Source organism: Haemaphysalis longicornis, unplaced genomic scaffold, assembly GCF_048455015.1.
Source record: "Haemaphysalis longicornis isolate Haplotype H1 unplaced genomic scaffold, Haemaphysalis longicornis Haplotype H1 scaffold_1, whole genome shotgun sequence".
In the NCBI taxonomy this organism is placed as follows: domain Eukaryota; kingdom Metazoa; phylum Arthropoda; class Arachnida; order Ixodida; family Ixodidae; genus Haemaphysalis; species Haemaphysalis longicornis.
The window spans coordinates 287,966,549-287,983,095 of record NW_027526203.1 but is presented as its reverse complement, the minus strand read 5'-3'; the positions used below and the strand labels follow the sequence as shown (position 1 = coordinate 287,983,095).

Genomic DNA, 16,547 nt, shown 5'->3' with positions numbered 1-16,547 from the left:
ACCATCGTGACTCAACAAGCACTGAGCAAATAAAGTTTCTTTCTCTTTCTCACGCTCTCTCTCTCTCGGCGGCGGCAACGCGCTGCGAGATAACGGCAGAGTAGCGCGCGCCGCCGTGCGTGCGCTGTTCACACGATCACTTCCTCAGACGGAGCAGCTATGCGCCGTGACCGAGAAGACTGCAGTTTGCGCTGCGCACAAATTTCGCATTAGGGATTATAGTAATCGCCAGCCATTTTTTAAGGTTGGCCACAAGCAGTGAGATTTCTGATGGCTTGGCCAAATTGGCACTTGGTCCCCTTCAGCATCCCCCCCCCCCTCCTTAAAGAAGTGGGTGTGGGGGCTATTAAAATAAGCAGTGCAGTAAGCAAGCATTTGAAGGCACACTTAGTGGATCCCTTCGCGATATATTTGGTATTCCCACTATTTTTAAATGCGAATGCATTTCTTAGTCGGGGGTTGTCGTGCTCCGTCGGCGTGCGCCTGCATTCCTCCAGCGCGAGCGCACGTGAGCGCGCGCCTCGTAGTTCTGCCTTCATCGTCGTCGTCTCGGCGCGGCGGACCCGCGCCGCTACAGCGCGAGCGCACGTGAGCGCGCGCTTCGTAGTTCTGCCTTCGTCGTCGTCGTCGTCGTCTCGGCGCGGCGGACCCGCGCCGCTACAGTCTTTAAATGCGAATGCATTTCTTAGTCGGGGGTTGTCGTGCTCCGTCGGCGTGCGCCCGCAGGTGTTATCTCTCCGCGCTCCTCCTCGCCCCTAGCAACAGCTGTGGCGCGCCTAGCAACCGGAGCAGGTGGTAGCTCGGGCGGAAGTAGCGGAGGGCAAGGGGAGAGGAGGAGCGCGCTCGGGCGTGTGAGGGCGCTCGCATCGCGGAGCTCGGGCGGAGTAGCGGAGAGTGAGTGGAGAGGAGGAGTGCGCTCGGGCGCGTGAGGGCGCTCGCATCGCGGAGCTCGGCGGGAGAGAGAGCTCGCGCGCGGGGCGGGCGTGTTGCGCGGGTCTCTCTCTCCTCTCCGCGTACCCTCTCTACATAATAATTACTCGCACCGCACTCATCGGTGCACCCAATGCATTCGCATTTCCGCACGATTCCCTTCGGGGAGGTGGGGGGATTTTTTTGATCACCGCTGATCAGCAGCTGCCTTCAGGCGTGGCCGCTTGCTCCCTTGTGCACAGAACACAAGCGCAGCTCAGCGACCCTCTCCCAAAAAAATTCCCCCGCACCTCCCCGAGGGGGATTGTGAGGATGCAGAAATGCGAACGTCGAACGCAACGTCCTCGGGTACCATGCGAGGAAGGCACCGCACAACCTTCGATACGTCGATGGGCACGTTCACCGCCTGTCCCTTGATTCCAAACTGCCCGTTGCCTCGAGTCAGCCGCCTGATGCTCATGAAGGGTAGTCGAGGCGCGATGAGCCGCTCTTCGACCGGGTTCAGATCGGGAAGATGCGCCGGCCGAGGAGGATAACGGAAGCCAAAACTCACGCAGCCCTCCTCTTCGCAGCTTTGTCTTCTCCTTCTTCTTCTTCAGCGGTTCCCCTACGGGAAGATGACGATGGTGGTTGAACGCGAAGCTATCTCGTGATGGATTGTTTGGTTGGCCAATCCCTAGGGGCATCATGCCACAATCATCATCAGACGCGCTGCGCACGCCGGCCAAGGGACGCACGACAACCCCCGACTATAATGCATTTCTGCATAAAACCTCGCTATGTCTGAAGCAATACCGAAAGCGGGATGTGATACACGGCCAACAGCAGGTTTCATATTGGCGGCCGCCATGTTTTGACCCCCGCGTGCTAGTAGCCAACCAACTGACGAAGATGCTGGTTTTTACCTCCTACCCTGCTGTCGAAATGAAATATTCTGCGACATTCTGTGCTCTGGAAGTCGACGAAATAAAACTCTAGGAAGGGTTTGGTGAGGGGTGTGCGAGTGCCTCTTTTGTGCCCCCCCCCCCTGCCGATGCCCATGCACAAAACCCATTTGCCTTCAACTTTCAATATGGTTGGCGTAAAGCCTCGTGAATTGGTGTTCACTGTTATCGTTGTACAAAAGTTTCCAGTTCACTTTCTCTCAAACATAAGGATTTGCATTTAATCACAATTAAAATGTGGCTGCATTGATAAAAAAACATGCTTTAGGACCACGGCTTAGCTACTCAACGATGTGACAGCCAGGGATCCAGATGGGAAGGGGGTTGGAGTTCAAACTTTTTCCGAAATTTTTTCTAGGCGGAGCGTAATGCTCAGTGTTCCTACAGCAAAACTCCTCCCTTCCGATAACCCGTAGCCTCCCCCGAAAAACAAATTCTGGCTACGTTCCTGGTGGCAGCTGCTGCTACGAAGGCAGGCTTATACTGATGAATGGGGTCGTGCAGACTCGTGCTCACGGGACCTAGCCTTCATGAAAGCAAGTACTCGTTGATGATCACTATGTCAATGCATCGGAAGTGTAATAGAGAATTACGCCATTACCTGGAATGCAGAATCTGAAGAACCTAGAGAAACTGAATTTGTGGTGCACCGCTAGGCGGCCCATATATGGCAGTCACTGATTGCTTCATGATTGGGCTTTCTGAGCATTATTAACAAGTCATTGTCTCAACTGCCAAGAAGACATCAATATTTTTCAGCCTGCCTCATCAAGCAGAATGACAAGTGAGATCCTTCTTTTTATCTGCAGTGTAGATGCACACAAAATCTTTGGCAAGGCCAAGGCCGCGTGATCAAATGCAATCCGTTTTTTCCGCGCCACATAGATCTCCGCATCAGGAGATCGATGAATTACACTTATTGTGACAAGCGCACACCACAGTACAAGCGAGCAAGAGTTTATTGTCCTCATGTGTCTGGTTTGTGTTGGCCACCTTTGACAACATGGCTGATGTGATGGGGAATCCGCCCATCACAGCGAGTGGACCAGCGAGTGGTGCTGAAGGTTGTGAAGTGTGTCTACCAGCCGAAATTCATCGCAGATGAATGCAGGCTGTGTGGGGTGAGAATGTGTGTCGAAGACGATAAGGGAATATTGAATAGTCCCGTCCACAAGTTCCGGCCATTGTGCACAATGTTTTCGTGTGGTATGGGTGGGATGTTCTGTGCCATCCAGCTTACAGCCCCGATATGCCGCCATGTGGCTCCTATTTGTTTGGAACCTTACAGAAACATTTATAGTTGTATAGATTCTACTCTCATGGTTGCATGCTGTGGCCAAATGGTTCAAGGAGCAACGACCGTCCTTTTTTCGCAGACTGTACCGCCACCTTATTTCCAAACATTGAGATGCATGTCTCAATAGGTTTGGCAACTTTTAAAAAGAAAAACTGCTGTGTCATTGCTTCCTTATGCTTTGCTTTATTTAGTCCTACTGCACCTGCTGATGTGCTTTTTTGTTCATTTTTATGATGATGATGAATTCTTTTCTTATGAAGAGGAGGACTTTATGTCTTTAATAAGAATTGAATCGAATAGCAAACACTATTAGCTAAGTATTCAAAGTTTCGAATATTCGCCCACCTTCTGAGCAAATGCTTGCCCAGATTTATTACAGCATACCTTTAATATTTTCCTTTAACTCAATACAATACACGTTGGTCCACTTCTTAGCCGTCACGTGCGAAATTTTCCTTGAAGTGCCTAAACGAACGTGAAAGCATAAGCGCAATGCTGGCGAAGCGTCCGAGCTCTACATTGCGCCCTGAGTGCAGAGCAAGTCAGACGACCAGCTCCCCTCTGAGCACCACGGTGGCATGGCCCCCGACTTGAACACGCTGTCCTCCAGTCGGAACACGCAAGTAGAGGGTACCGCCGCGGGTCGATGCTTGGTAAGCTGTGAAAAAACACATGTTTATGTGGAAACTGCTTCTAGGTCTTGCCCCATACGTCCAAAGTTCTGTTTCGTAATTTGTTCTCGTGTCAAGCATCTGGAGGCTAGTGCAGCAGCTATGGGCTCTAGGCAGCCATAACAGAAACCAGTATCCCATACCTGGCCCGCTTCGTTAGCTTTATTGTGTCACCTCTTTTCTCTTGTCTTAGTTTTTTGTCTGTTTTTTGGGTTAGCATTAATTTTTCGTTTCTTTTTTGTGTTATTAACTTATCAAACTTATTTCTTCGAACTCTTATGCAAGAAATAATGGGGTATTGGGGGAAGGGTATACGCTGAGCTGCTGAAATTTAATAATGACACAACAGCACAAGGACTTTGCCAGGTATGGTGAATCCCGAACTTCATGATGTTTCATTGTAAACGCTTCCATTCGCTTAGAGCTGAACCCAAGTTCGAAGATTTGATCCCTGCAGCGGCTACCTTCAGTGTGCTGAGATGGGCTTCAGACCTTCTGAATGTGTCTCTATCACCAGACCCTTGGCACTTACTGGCCAACATCCCCTCAACGTCCTACGCGATGCCCTGCAGATAAGTATCTTGCGTACACTTCACGTATTGTGCCTGTCACCGCTTTGGACCAGGTATTTGCCGATCTCTCTAATCTGGCCTGTTTCGCCCACATCTGGAATATTGCTCAGAGATCCGTGGTCCACACCAGCTCAATTTGAACGATATAAAATGTAAGCAGTCCAGCGCTGCGTGCACGGCCGTCTGCCGTCACTAGCGGCCACACTACGGCGGCTCATTTGGATGTACTCACCTTAGGGCATACCTTCACTGACTGCCCTCTTGCCACTATCCCTGTTTCGATCAGTTGTGGCAACGCACCCCGTAATTCCATGGTTACGAATCCACCCTCTGTAAGGCACAGACAGGACTGGTTGACGGCCCAGCAGTCTGTGAGATTTGCCTGGTACCTCTCGTTTGTGTGCTGTTAATCAACGATTCGTCCCCATCCTCCAGGGATGTTTGGATTTCAAATGCGACGCGCACTCGAGTTAGCCTTAATTTCCACCAGTCTAGCGGGCATCCTGCATTCTCTAGATGTTATCATAGAATATGATGTATGCTTCACTACATGCAAAAGTGTGTTTGCATACACATTAGTTATTAATGCACAACCTCCTTGCATCATGATCCCGCATCTGATGGGTCTTCCTGCCCATCAGTGTGGGCATGTGATCCCATTTGTCTTGAGAGAATAAGACGGAGAACAAGAATGAGTACGCCCCTCCGCTGCTGTTCCTGCAGGTCTGGGTTCATGACCCCTATCCTTCAAATGTTCTGTTCGGGCTCATCAAGATAGCGACTACGGTCTAAATAACAGTACTGCAAAAGGAATGGGTATGCGCCGCTCTTTGTACACAGCAACATGGTTAGACAGTGAATTATTTCCATACCGCATAAGTTGCACGTACCGTTCAGTTCCTCTTTCCCCAGGACAGCTGCCCAATATGGCCCGAGCACGGTGTGAGCGGACCCTGGGAAAAATGAAACATAAAGAGAATGTCCAAATGGCCGCTCCCCAAGGCCGTTTTCAGCGGCATCAAATACGGAAGGCTAAGTCATAAACGAGAACCTGCGCTAAATTCGCCCACAAACAAGCGATTCCCCGTGACATCATAAAGCAATAAAAAATGAACATTCTGAAAAACTTAACCCCCACCCACCCTCAGAGGAGGGAGGGGATACGCCCCTCTTTCCTCGTCATCGATCATGCCAATGCTGCATCATCGTACTCTACCACACTGACGGATTAGCATTAACCATGGCTGTGGACACCTAGCTATATTCTGCCGCCCGGCACTCGCTGCAGCCAAGACTGCAGCGACGTGATACATGCAGCCGTGCTCGTGTATGAGCTTGCCAGCCTTTTTTGACACATGCATTCGGCAAGAGAGAGAGAGAGAGAGTGTGTGAGAAACAACATTTGTATGTCAAACATGGCTTCGAAGGAAAGAAACGGAGCCCTTTCACCCCCCTCAGACGGCGGCCAGAAGCCCTTGGGTTCCGGCGGCGTCATCGGCCATTCGAACAACCCAGATCTAAAAACAGTGCAGAGGACACAGATGACGAAAAGTGCGACAACACAAATAGGCACTGACTTGCAGCAGTTTATATCTTTCTAATGCAGAAATTTATGAGCTCCACGCTACACTGATTGGGTGTGTCACATTCGCCAACATAATCAATCATTCATGCGTAGAACAGCAAGGTGTTTCTGCTTCAACGACCTCATGTAATGCGTCCCTTGCTTTAGTCCACAGTTACAGTTTTATCTTAAAAACAGCTGCAAGACGAAAAATGTAGCATCATCATCATGAAATCGTCATGCAGGCCTCTTACAGAATTATAGCTGCAGGTACATGGACTGGAATTTTAGCCCTAGTCCTTGCCTAGCCTGACAAGGAGAGGCTAAAGGCCCACCCGGCCCAGCCCGCACATTATTTTAGGGTCGGTCCGACCCGGCCTTATATTTCCTGCCCAAAATGTTAATGTCTAATAAGTAGGGGTGTGCGAACTATTCGAACCTTTCGAATATCAAAGGGAATAACACAATATTTTATTTGGCTTCCAGCCAAAATAACATCGAATGTTTTCGAAGTTAAACAACTAACAGGGGCAGAATCAATTGTTTCAATAAATTTGGATACTTTAAATTATGCTTTGTTGAAAACGATAAATGTCCGCTAAAAAAATCTCGGGAATGTGAAACCGGGGGAGGGGCGAAGTGTATTCTTGGCGCCTCGGCGTTTTTTCCAACTGAGATGAAACTGTTGGGGGGTAGAGGTACTATACAGCTTTGCTGTAAAAGTGTCTTGTCTTTGAAGCACGAAGCGTTCTAGCGCGAGGAGTTAACGAGTGTCCCGGTGTTTTTTTTAGTACTCGTTGCGTTCAAGTGCGAGGCGTAAACGAGTGTCCCGGTGTTTTAGTACCGTGACTATATGAGACGACGGTTACGACGACGACGTGAGACGTCAATAGGCCGGGCCCCTAAGGGGCTTCGCCCCTAAAAAAAGACGTCGCGATGACGCTCACCAGTGACGGGGTCTTCGTCAATACCATTCCAGGGGCTGAAGTAGCGAGACACGAAGTCGTAAGGGCCGGAACCTTTCACGGTAACTGCAACACCTCGCACACGTTCCCCGCTCTCAGCTTGCAGCATTTGTGCCGGCTTGGGGCTTAGCGCCTCCAGCACTGACCTGCAGGCAAAGGTGGGCCTCAAAATCAAATCAGTTATATCTATCGAATCTAGATCTAAACCTTACCATTACGTTAAGATGCCGATGAAGACAAAACACAAGTTTGTTGTTTTTTAGTGCCCTCAGCGCTTATCTGGCAGCAAGCGACGCTTTATTCACTGAGAAATTAAACACTTGGAGCCAGAATTTCAATTCTCCCGCTGCATTGTGTGTTTCATGACGTCAGTAATGGCGTATTCGGCTGATAAAAAGGAAAGCTAGTATGTTGACTGAGGCTACCGCTGTCTGCAAACTGCCCCTGTGGTGACTTTGGTTACCGTCCGCCTGCCTTGATGGCGCAGCGATTCGGCTCAAGGACCGCCGTTTGCACTCGATTTGTGTGCACGGCGTATTTTTATTACAGTTGATAATAATTGTTTCGTGAAACATTGGGTATGATTCCGTATGAATCAACAAACAGGGTTATGGAAGTGGCAGTGTCGCTTATGTCAGACGTCCAGTACCGTGTCGGAGAAGCCCTGCAACGCAACCGGCGGCGTTGGCTGGCATAGAACAACTCTAACTGCTTCTGTGTCTACGTGTTCGTTCATAACATCCGTTGTTTACCCAAGCAATTTTACTTCTAGAAAAAAAGATGCACTAAATTTAAGCGCGAATAGGTCGTTCTGCGAGCTTAAACCCTGTTTGAGTCGTATTTTGTCGGCCTCAGCCAATCGCAACAAGCGGCCCACAATGCGTCATAAATTCAGTGCGTGAAAGTAGCTGGTGAATCACGTGTATATTCTCTATTTTCCGCATTACATAGCTTATTTGAGCGAGGTTCATGTTAAAAGTGGTGTCTGTGCGAGATTTCGGCGCACGTTGAAGATCCCCAGGTGGTCAAAATTAATCCGGAGCCCTCCACTACGGCGCGCCTCATCGCCTGTGTAGCGTCGGCGCTGTAAACCCAACAGTCATTCAGTGTTAAAAGGGGTTTCACTGTTATTCTAACGAGGCAATCTCTCGAGTGAACCAAACTTGCATTTTGTCTTCATGGCCCCTGCTGCATCCAGGAAGGCCGACCCGAGCCGAGCTGCGTCGCCTCCGACATGCGTGTGGTAGCGTGGTGTGAAGCGAGCGGCCAGCCAATGTTGTTGCCTCGAAAAAAACCAGAAGCCGAAGGCAAACGTAACTTGCTTACTTCATACCGAGAGATGAGCCGAAGCCAAAGAACAATGCCCCGACGGGCGAGGTTACAGTACAGGACTTGAGCAGAGTGACAGCATTGATTCACTGCTCAAAGAGGAATGAACTAAGCGCTTGGGGGGGGGGGGGGGGTCTTATTTATACCCATAGCGCCTGCGGTCGAAACAAGCGTTCCCTCAAGATTCTGCACACGACACGAACGGCACAGACACACAAAACCCTCTTTCCAGAGTTCGTAAGCGGTCGGTAGTAGCGGCGCACGTTGAATCCGAGAGAGGGGAAAGAGGAGGTCTCCGTAGCGGCTTCCGCGTCCTTCGGCAAGTTGAAGCCTGCCTCGTCTACCAACGCCGGTTTGAATCGCGCCGATAGATAGCGAGGCGCCTGAGATCCAGGCAAGTCGCAGCTTGTTTGAATCGTCGGCTGCAAGTGTGAGTCACCGACAGGGGTGAGTGGGGTGGTGGGGCTGCTTGAAAGGCGCACGTAGTGGAAGCTTCGCCGCACAGCCGAGGAGTATTAAACGAAGCCCAGCGGTGGGCTGATTCGTAACACCCATTTAAGATGCCTCAGCGTCGGTTCAACACACCTGAACCTTGCATACCCCCTCCCACACACCTCAAACTCTACGTTCCCCCTACTAGCTTCCTTTGAAGATGTATAGTGGAGTTTGTCCGTCCAAAGCAGGCATTTCACAAGCATTATTTGCTAATATTTACCACAGACAATTTAGTAGCGTTCTAAATGCAGGATTACAGAAATTTTGAAGCAAACTTTTTCCCCTCTTGCTCAGTATTTTATAGGTTTTTGGCAGCATTGTTTTATTGACAAAATCTCTGTAAAATTTAAAATAAAGAGATTAGTAATGTGTCTAAGGATAATATGGAGTACCTGGCAGGGGATTAAGGTGGTAGGTCACATAAAAAATTTTCTTTAATTCTTAAGCCAGGATTGCAGTTTTTTTCTTCTGAATAAGCATGCTTTTTTAGCTTGACGAAATCTTTAAAGTACAAAAAATAGTTATTGTTAATTTTTAAAGTTAATTTTTGTCGAAAAATGCGTCAAAATTGCTAGTCACGCCAGTAATGATGACTAAATAAGGAAATGCTCAAAATAAGAAACCTTTGGCATTTGTCTAGTGGAAGGTCTGATCTCTGCAGTCAACTAGGATCAATGTAATGTAATCTAAAAACTGCCTAAAGTGAAAAAATTCCCCTTTTGAACAGTTTCTCTTTTTTGGCAAAATCAGCTCCAAAATACAAACTTTTGTACAGATATCTTTTATCGTAGTTCATTGCAGCGATCTGCATGTATGAGTTCGCAAAGCTCCATTTCATATAACTTATTTGAAAGACATTATGAATGTTGGCGTAGCGAGTTGTTGCAAAATCTTGTTTTCAAAAAAAAAAACGTAAATGAACTTTTCAAACTGCGCGAAAGATAGAAAAACAACAGATAAGGCCTAAAATTCACCAAGATTGTAGCTTGTGCTTCTGCGGGAATAAAAAATGTGGAGAAATTTTTTATGTACAAATGTTAGTGATTTCTAGAACCGATGCGATTTTGTTTAAGATTAGCAATACCACGTCAAGGACTAGAAAACCAGCTAGAACAAACAAGATAACCTTACTTCTGAATGTTTAACGATACCTAAATAGTAAAAAAAGCTGTGGTTGACTCCTCTGTCACAGGAATCGGTATAACGCGAAAGTGAAATGTGCAGCGAAGTCTGCAGCTGAGCATGATTTGCGGGTCGGAGGCTGTTTGTGGGTGTGCTTGGCGAGCGACGTCCTGCTGGCGAGTCGTTTCGGAAAAGGTGTACTGGCGTCATTTCCGTCACGGATATGACGTCAGTGAAACCTTGGTGTATCCCGGCATAAAACACTTTCGTGTTAAAATATAAAACCCTAAAACGAACAACCCTAAGTCTAACATACTCTTTAGTTCTAAAAGGTTGCTTCCCCGCAAGAATATCCTGTGTGCGGGGGTGCACCCTTTACAGGCCGCATTCTTCGTAGTACTAGCGTCATTTCTGTGTCAGTGAAATCTTGGTGTATCCAGGAATAAAGCACTTTCGTGTTAGAACAAAATCGATTTAGTTTACTCCTTGGAAGAAATGCGAACCAGTGTGACCAATGTGAACAACGTTTATACAGCATCGGACAATTGTAGGGGCACTTGTAGGTTTTATAGGAAATAAAAATGCACAGACAACAAGAATACAAGTTAATAACATTCAAGATAAAATACAATAATAAAACTTGAAAATAGGCAACGTGTCATGAAAATAGGATGGATTTTGGCAAATAATTTTATTTCCGGTTTCGTGAAACGAGGGCAAAGGTTGAAAAACTCTGCGGAACTCCCAAACAAATCATAATAGGAACGTAAAGTTTATGCTAACTTGTTTGTGAATGCTTAGAGATATTTTTAAAACGTGCAAAATGAAATAAATGTTGACTTCAGCCCCTGCCAAAGTTGAAAAGCGATGCCCAACCAACGAAAATATTTTTTGAGCTTGTGGCCGATTTAAATTTTTTAAGAATAATGATTGCGCAGACAATTATAGAAATACCTGTTAATAACGATGCAGACTAAAGACAATAAGAAATATTCGAAATGCATAAAAGAAAAATGATTGGATCTAGAACCAATACAATTTAGTTTCGATTTCTGAATACCAGGTTTGGGGCAAGGAAACTCGCTGTAGCTCCATAAATAATCATGATAGGAATGCGATTTTTCAGCAGAGTGTTTATGAGTGTTTAGGGATGCTCAATATATTGCCGCAAACCATGCATTTGGTTTGTTTATTTATGTTTTGCTTTTACCGCCCGGCTGCACCGGTCTGTGTTATCTGTGTGCCAAGGGAAGCACGTGTTGCATTCTTTCTTTCTATGCCGCCTGTGTTATCTCTTCTGATAGGGAGAGCATTCCGAACTAACGTGAACAGCCTAGAATAATCTTCTTTGTTCTGGATGTAAATCGACGGTTCGAGAAACACTCGCGCCGAAAGATAAAAGCCTGCAGAGCAGACGCCGCGGCTTTAATCCGACTCTCGACGCTCACATACGCACGTCATATTCTTGACTGCTGTCTCGCCGCCTGTGTATTCTTTGCGTTGTTAGGGGAGCACAAGTTCGCTCCAATAAACGTGTTTTCCTTCAAGACAACTGCATCGTCTTTGGCTTCGTGACAATATAAAAACAAAAATATGGATTTTTAAAATATAATTGACGTTTGATAGTGGCCTACCACCTTAACATGTGCAGTTTAATGAGGTAGCTGGTTTAGGATGCTGAGTGGAGCTACGAGTTGCGAAGGTGTAAAGGGCTACTGCAGAAGAATTTAGACCATATCAGAACCCAAGCTTTGCTGAAATCTTCCAGACGTAGTTCTTTCGTGAAACTTTCCTAGAATCAAATCCTGACATCGGTCGTACTGAGTACGCGTTTCCCATTATACGGATCTTACGCAGGGCTGAAATTATAAGACTACCCTGCCAGTGTCATTTTTGCTACCAACAGCGCACTCCCATAAACGAACCACCCTCAAAAGTGGCTGCACGTATATGCCGTGGAGTCCTATACGCACGAAGCAGATCTGGCCGCTCAATGCCCTTCGATTTGCGGTGGTGTCCCTCGTGGTAGCCTTTAACACCAAATGAAACTTGAGTAGGAGTCTCATGACAAGGAAATAATTGAAGAACTGTGGTCTTCCAAGTTCTTCGAAGGGCTCTGGTTCTGCCTACCAGTCGCCTATAAAGGGACAAAGGTGAGACGACTGCCACGTCAGCGTCGTGATTATCAGCATACGCCATGATAGCATAACAGTATCTCGTTAAGAGACAAATCGAGAACGTACATGTTCATACTGGCTTGATCCGAGCAGGGACAAGCTTGCAGTCAGCTTCATAATGACCACGCGGTCATAGTTACGTTAACGTTACGTACAGATTAAGACTACTTACCTTGGCTGCATGAAAAAAAAATGACTGCGTAACAATTCCAAAGCCTAAACTATGCTTTAGGCCTACTTGATTTAGCAGTGGATTGCCACATTTTAATGATCTTTTATGAAAAAGCAATTGGATACACAACGTCCCTCATCGGCACATTCATCGAAGCTCAAAGGCCAACTGCACTCAAATTTCACCTGGTACAAATTTATTTGAACAACAGCACGTACCACCAAACCAACTGGACCTGACTAACAGCCCCGTGTAATGCTTTGTTAATCAGTTTAAAATAGCTCCGTCGCAGACGACGCTGCACCTGCCGGTGGAGAGCGCAAGCAGCCATGAAACGGAAATGACATGCCGGCCGGCCGGGTGCTTGTTCCTTCGGCTAGCCAGGAGAACCGGTCGAGGGCCGCTGGGCGCGCTTCTTTGAGGGCTGTCGCCCGTGCAAATCTGTTGCGCGCAGGTTTGCTCCGGTGGGGCGGCCGCTCGTGGCCGCTCCGGCCGCTCGCTCGCCGGCTGCAACGTCACTTCAGCCTGGCCGTAATGGCCGCGCTCTTCTCAATTTCGGTTTCAAAATCGCCGATTTTTGCTTGTCGTTTGCGCCGTGGATACGGGTATTTCAGCTGCAAATTTTGTATCTCGCAGTCTTTTTAGGCAGGCTATACGGCAATAGGGTTTTCAAGAGGTCCAAATTTTGCGCCCAGTTGGCCTTTAAAGCGGGGAAGATGGGACAGCCGATTTACCCACCCCGCGCGCACGTACGATCATGCTACACGCAAAATTGGGTATTTGACATCATTGTCATAGTCTGTCGTATGGAGAATCCTGAACCCGAGTTTTCACTGCTCTTACCGCTCTTAGTTGCAGGATTTTTTTCTTCTTAATAGAAAGACTACAACAGCCTGCCATGTGTGTCCCTCTCTGTAGTCCTGCGGCGGAGTAATGGCAGCCCTCCTGTTACTCCGCCGCGTGTCTCTAGAGAGGGAGCAGTCCTCGGCCTCAGAGCGGCGCACCGCAGGAAGAAAAGGCGCATGGATTATTTACAACCCTGAACAGTTCACCTACTTCTTGGGGTTTACTTACGGCATGACGTAAATATTTTGACTGAATGAATGATGAAGGAATTTATTGAATTGAAACTTGAAAGGAAAGACCACCAGCAGGCGTAATTTGTCACACCTAGGGGTGGACACTTGTTTTGATTTTTCTGAAAAAACGTGTTGTATGCGCGGTTCCAGAAGAGGCCTTTCTGTGCATTTGTGTGTATAAGTTAACGACTTAGTGAGGAGGCAGCTTCAAACGGTGTACCCCTTACACCTAATCACGCTCCTGAATTCAGTATTCTGGGGGAGTGCAGTGGGCATAAGTTTGATGCAAACAAATCCCTATAGAATGCGTGCTGAGGACCCTTCCAATTACAGAGATGGTGCGCATGTATACAAACGTACATCAACAGAACTGGTACGGACCATCCTATATGCATCAATACAGAGCGAGAGAAACATGTTGATCTAGAATTCATCCCTATTTTCAATTAATTTAAGGTGAAGCAGAGAGAAAGTTCCAGTACGAAGTTTGTGCATGGCAGAGAGCAAACCTTACAGGCCGAACTATCCCGACTTGCCTTAGCCCACACCGGAAGAACCGTCCTATCCTCCCTCAAAATTAACCCGTCAATCCACCGCTCCCTACCCCTCCAGAATATAGAGAGGTTCTCTACCCCCTCCCCCTCTCCCGCAACATGAATCCCACCTATCACACACACCGTCACGTGGCGCGAGCACAATACCACGCCAAACACCCCCCCCCCCCCCCTCCTCGGACACAGTACACGTTGATGCTGCGGAACAGCAACCCCGCCATACGTACGTCTGCATGTCGAAACGTTAAAAAAGCGCAACACCGGAAACGTGACACTGACACAAACAGAACAGGACGAGCGCTTACTCTCAAACTCTCAACTGAAGTTTAATCATGAAAAACGAAGAACATATAGCCAGCCTCCCAGTGACCAGACCACGCAAGGGCCTGGAAGAGTCCGCTTCAGGAGCCGAGACGGTGTAAAGCTGGGGTCCCGGATGGGGACGAACATCGCACCCTCCACCTAAACATGTTATGCATCGCCAGGGTGATGATGAGGCGAACCATGGTTGGTGGTAAAGCGATGTATTTACGATATGCCACCGATCGGAGCGCGTGTGCATGTTTATTTAGAAAGGGAAGAGAAAAGTACTGGGGATATTTTTGAACTCAACGGGGAGTTCTCCCTGATGCAACCCAGTCCAGGGAAGGGGAGTGAGGGCTTTCAAAGGATAGGAAGAGAGGGATGAAAGAGGAGAGAGGGAGGAGAGTGGGGGACAGTCTATGTCGCGTTCGTTAAGTCCATAGCTCGACGGCTACAAACGCTGTACTAGTCCTGTCACAACCAGGAAGTTGAGGAGGTGCTGAAAGACCTCCCGTCAGCTGGCGCCCGGTCCGTGGGGAACAGGAAATCTTCCAGCTTGTGGCTTGGTGCACCGAGTAGCTGGTGTGTGGCCCGGAGTTCATCACTAGCGGTGTCATGTTGGCGGCAAGAGCTCATTAAGTGCTCGAGCATCTTGGATTCTGGGCAGTCGGCGCAGGAGGGGTACGCCCGGCGGCCTTGTTGGTGCAGGCGGGCTCCCACATTGCAGCAATTAAGCCGCAGGTGAAGCAGGAGCCACAGGGCGTCTCTGCTGATGCCTCCGGGCAGGACCCGTGGGGCGTGGCCACTGACCACTCGGGCATCTGGATGCATGGCCTCCACCACTAGGGCCAGGATAGCCTTTGCAGCGTCGAATGACACCACATCACTGGAGGCTGGGACTCCTGCCTGGCGAGAAGCACCCTTGGCCAAGGCTTCTGCAACCTCGCTGCCAATGATGCCCACGTGCGATGGCAGCCAGTGAAGTTGCAGTGGACACCCCTGGACCTCCACCGCATGGAGCTTGGCCACCAGCGACCGCTCTGCGTAGCCGCTGGCAGCGCACGCGCAGGCTACGCGCCACGCGCAACTTCTTCCTCCTTGGACGTTGGGATCGTAGCACTATGTTCCACTCGCGTCGTCGTCGTCGTCGTCGTCGTTGTCTTGTAACAATATGCTTCCGCGACAGGAAAGCTGAGGTAGTTTTAATTTTGACCGTTTCGGTGAAATAGACCTGCGAAATCTTGCTCAATTTCTGGGTGTGCGCACGCAAAAGCTGCGCTTCATTTATAAGCTGCGCTGTAAGGGATATATTAATTTACACCATCCGGGATTTTTAGAAGCAGGTGCACATTGTGCAACGTGGCTGTGTACACTTGGGCGCTCTCATATTTCGCCGCCATCAGAGGAACGCCATCAGAGGAACGTCTTCGCTGTCCCACTGCCTTGAATTAACTCCATGCAAAACTGAGCACATCGCAGTATCCCCTCTGATGAGAGAGAGAGAGATCAAACTTTATTTAAAGCGGCCCATGTCCGGGCTGCCGAAAACGTGGTTCTGGTGGGCCTGGAAGACGTTCAGGTGGGAATTCCGCAGGTGTCAGGGCCCCGCACGTGGGCAATGTGCCGGGCGAGGCGAGGCCAAAGGATGGGGCGAAGATCAGGCGGAGGAGCGGCCCAGTTTTCCCATGAGTATGGAATGTGGGATGGTAAAAGGTGTGGATGAAGAAAGTGAGAGCTGAGAGAACCTGTGGGGTGTGATCTTGAAGTACAAAATGCACGCTGTGCGTTTCACCTCCCTTATGAACTTAGATTCTATTCCTACAGGGAATGGTATGTATGTATAGTTTTATGAAGGCAAAGGCACTACCTGGTGCAACAGTCCTGCAGACGAACCACGAGCTTTTTCTCCTCTGCTGAGTAGAGTAGCTCAGCCATTTGGGCCTTGTTGACCACGGCCTGCACGAGAAGCGTATCCGCGTTTTGGTCTTGCGTCAAGTTCATCCGCAGACCTCTGCACACGGGTTTGCTCTCAAGTGGTTATTCTTGAAGTAGAGTGACAAATGAGTCTAGCATGGATGGCACAAGGCAAGATAAATAAATTTGTTAAGACGAGTAGTATTGTTATCTTTCTTTTTTGCACAATGTGTATTTTAAGTGATTAAAGGTGTTACTTCCGCCAAATCTGCATTTTTGTGGAAATGCAGGGCGTTGCGCTCATTTTCACACTTTTTTATTCGTATTATGAACGTTCTTTTGCGGACTTTTCTTGCTTATTCTTTGGTTTTTGTGGTACATGTAGGGTACATATTTTTTATTTTGTCACAACATTTAATTTTATTTTTCTTATTTTCTGGTTTTTCAAACTTCTGTTCG

General features: G+C 48.2%; 1 protein-coding gene across 2 annotated transcripts in view; it reads right to left on the bottom strand.

The window, feature by feature from the left end:
• Positions 1-3,540: 3,540 nt before the first annotated feature.
• Positions 3,541-16,547, bottom strand: part of LOC144147601 (phenazine biosynthesis-like domain-containing protein) — a 95,493-nt gene continuing 82,486 nt past the window's right edge. For both annotated transcript variants that reach the window (XM_077679572.1, XM_077679573.1), the window contains exons 6-9: positions 16,042-16,130; positions 6,926-7,089; positions 5,305-5,367; positions 3,541-3,829 (exon numbers count right to left, since the gene is read on the bottom strand). In XM_077679572.1, the coding sequence (XP_077535698.1) occupies positions 3,714-3,829; positions 5,305-5,367; positions 6,926-7,089; positions 16,042-16,130 (432 nt within the window). In that variant the 3' untranslated portion in view covers positions 3,541-3,713. The remainder of the gene's footprint in view (positions 3,830-5,304; positions 5,368-6,925; positions 7,090-16,041; positions 16,131-16,547) is intronic.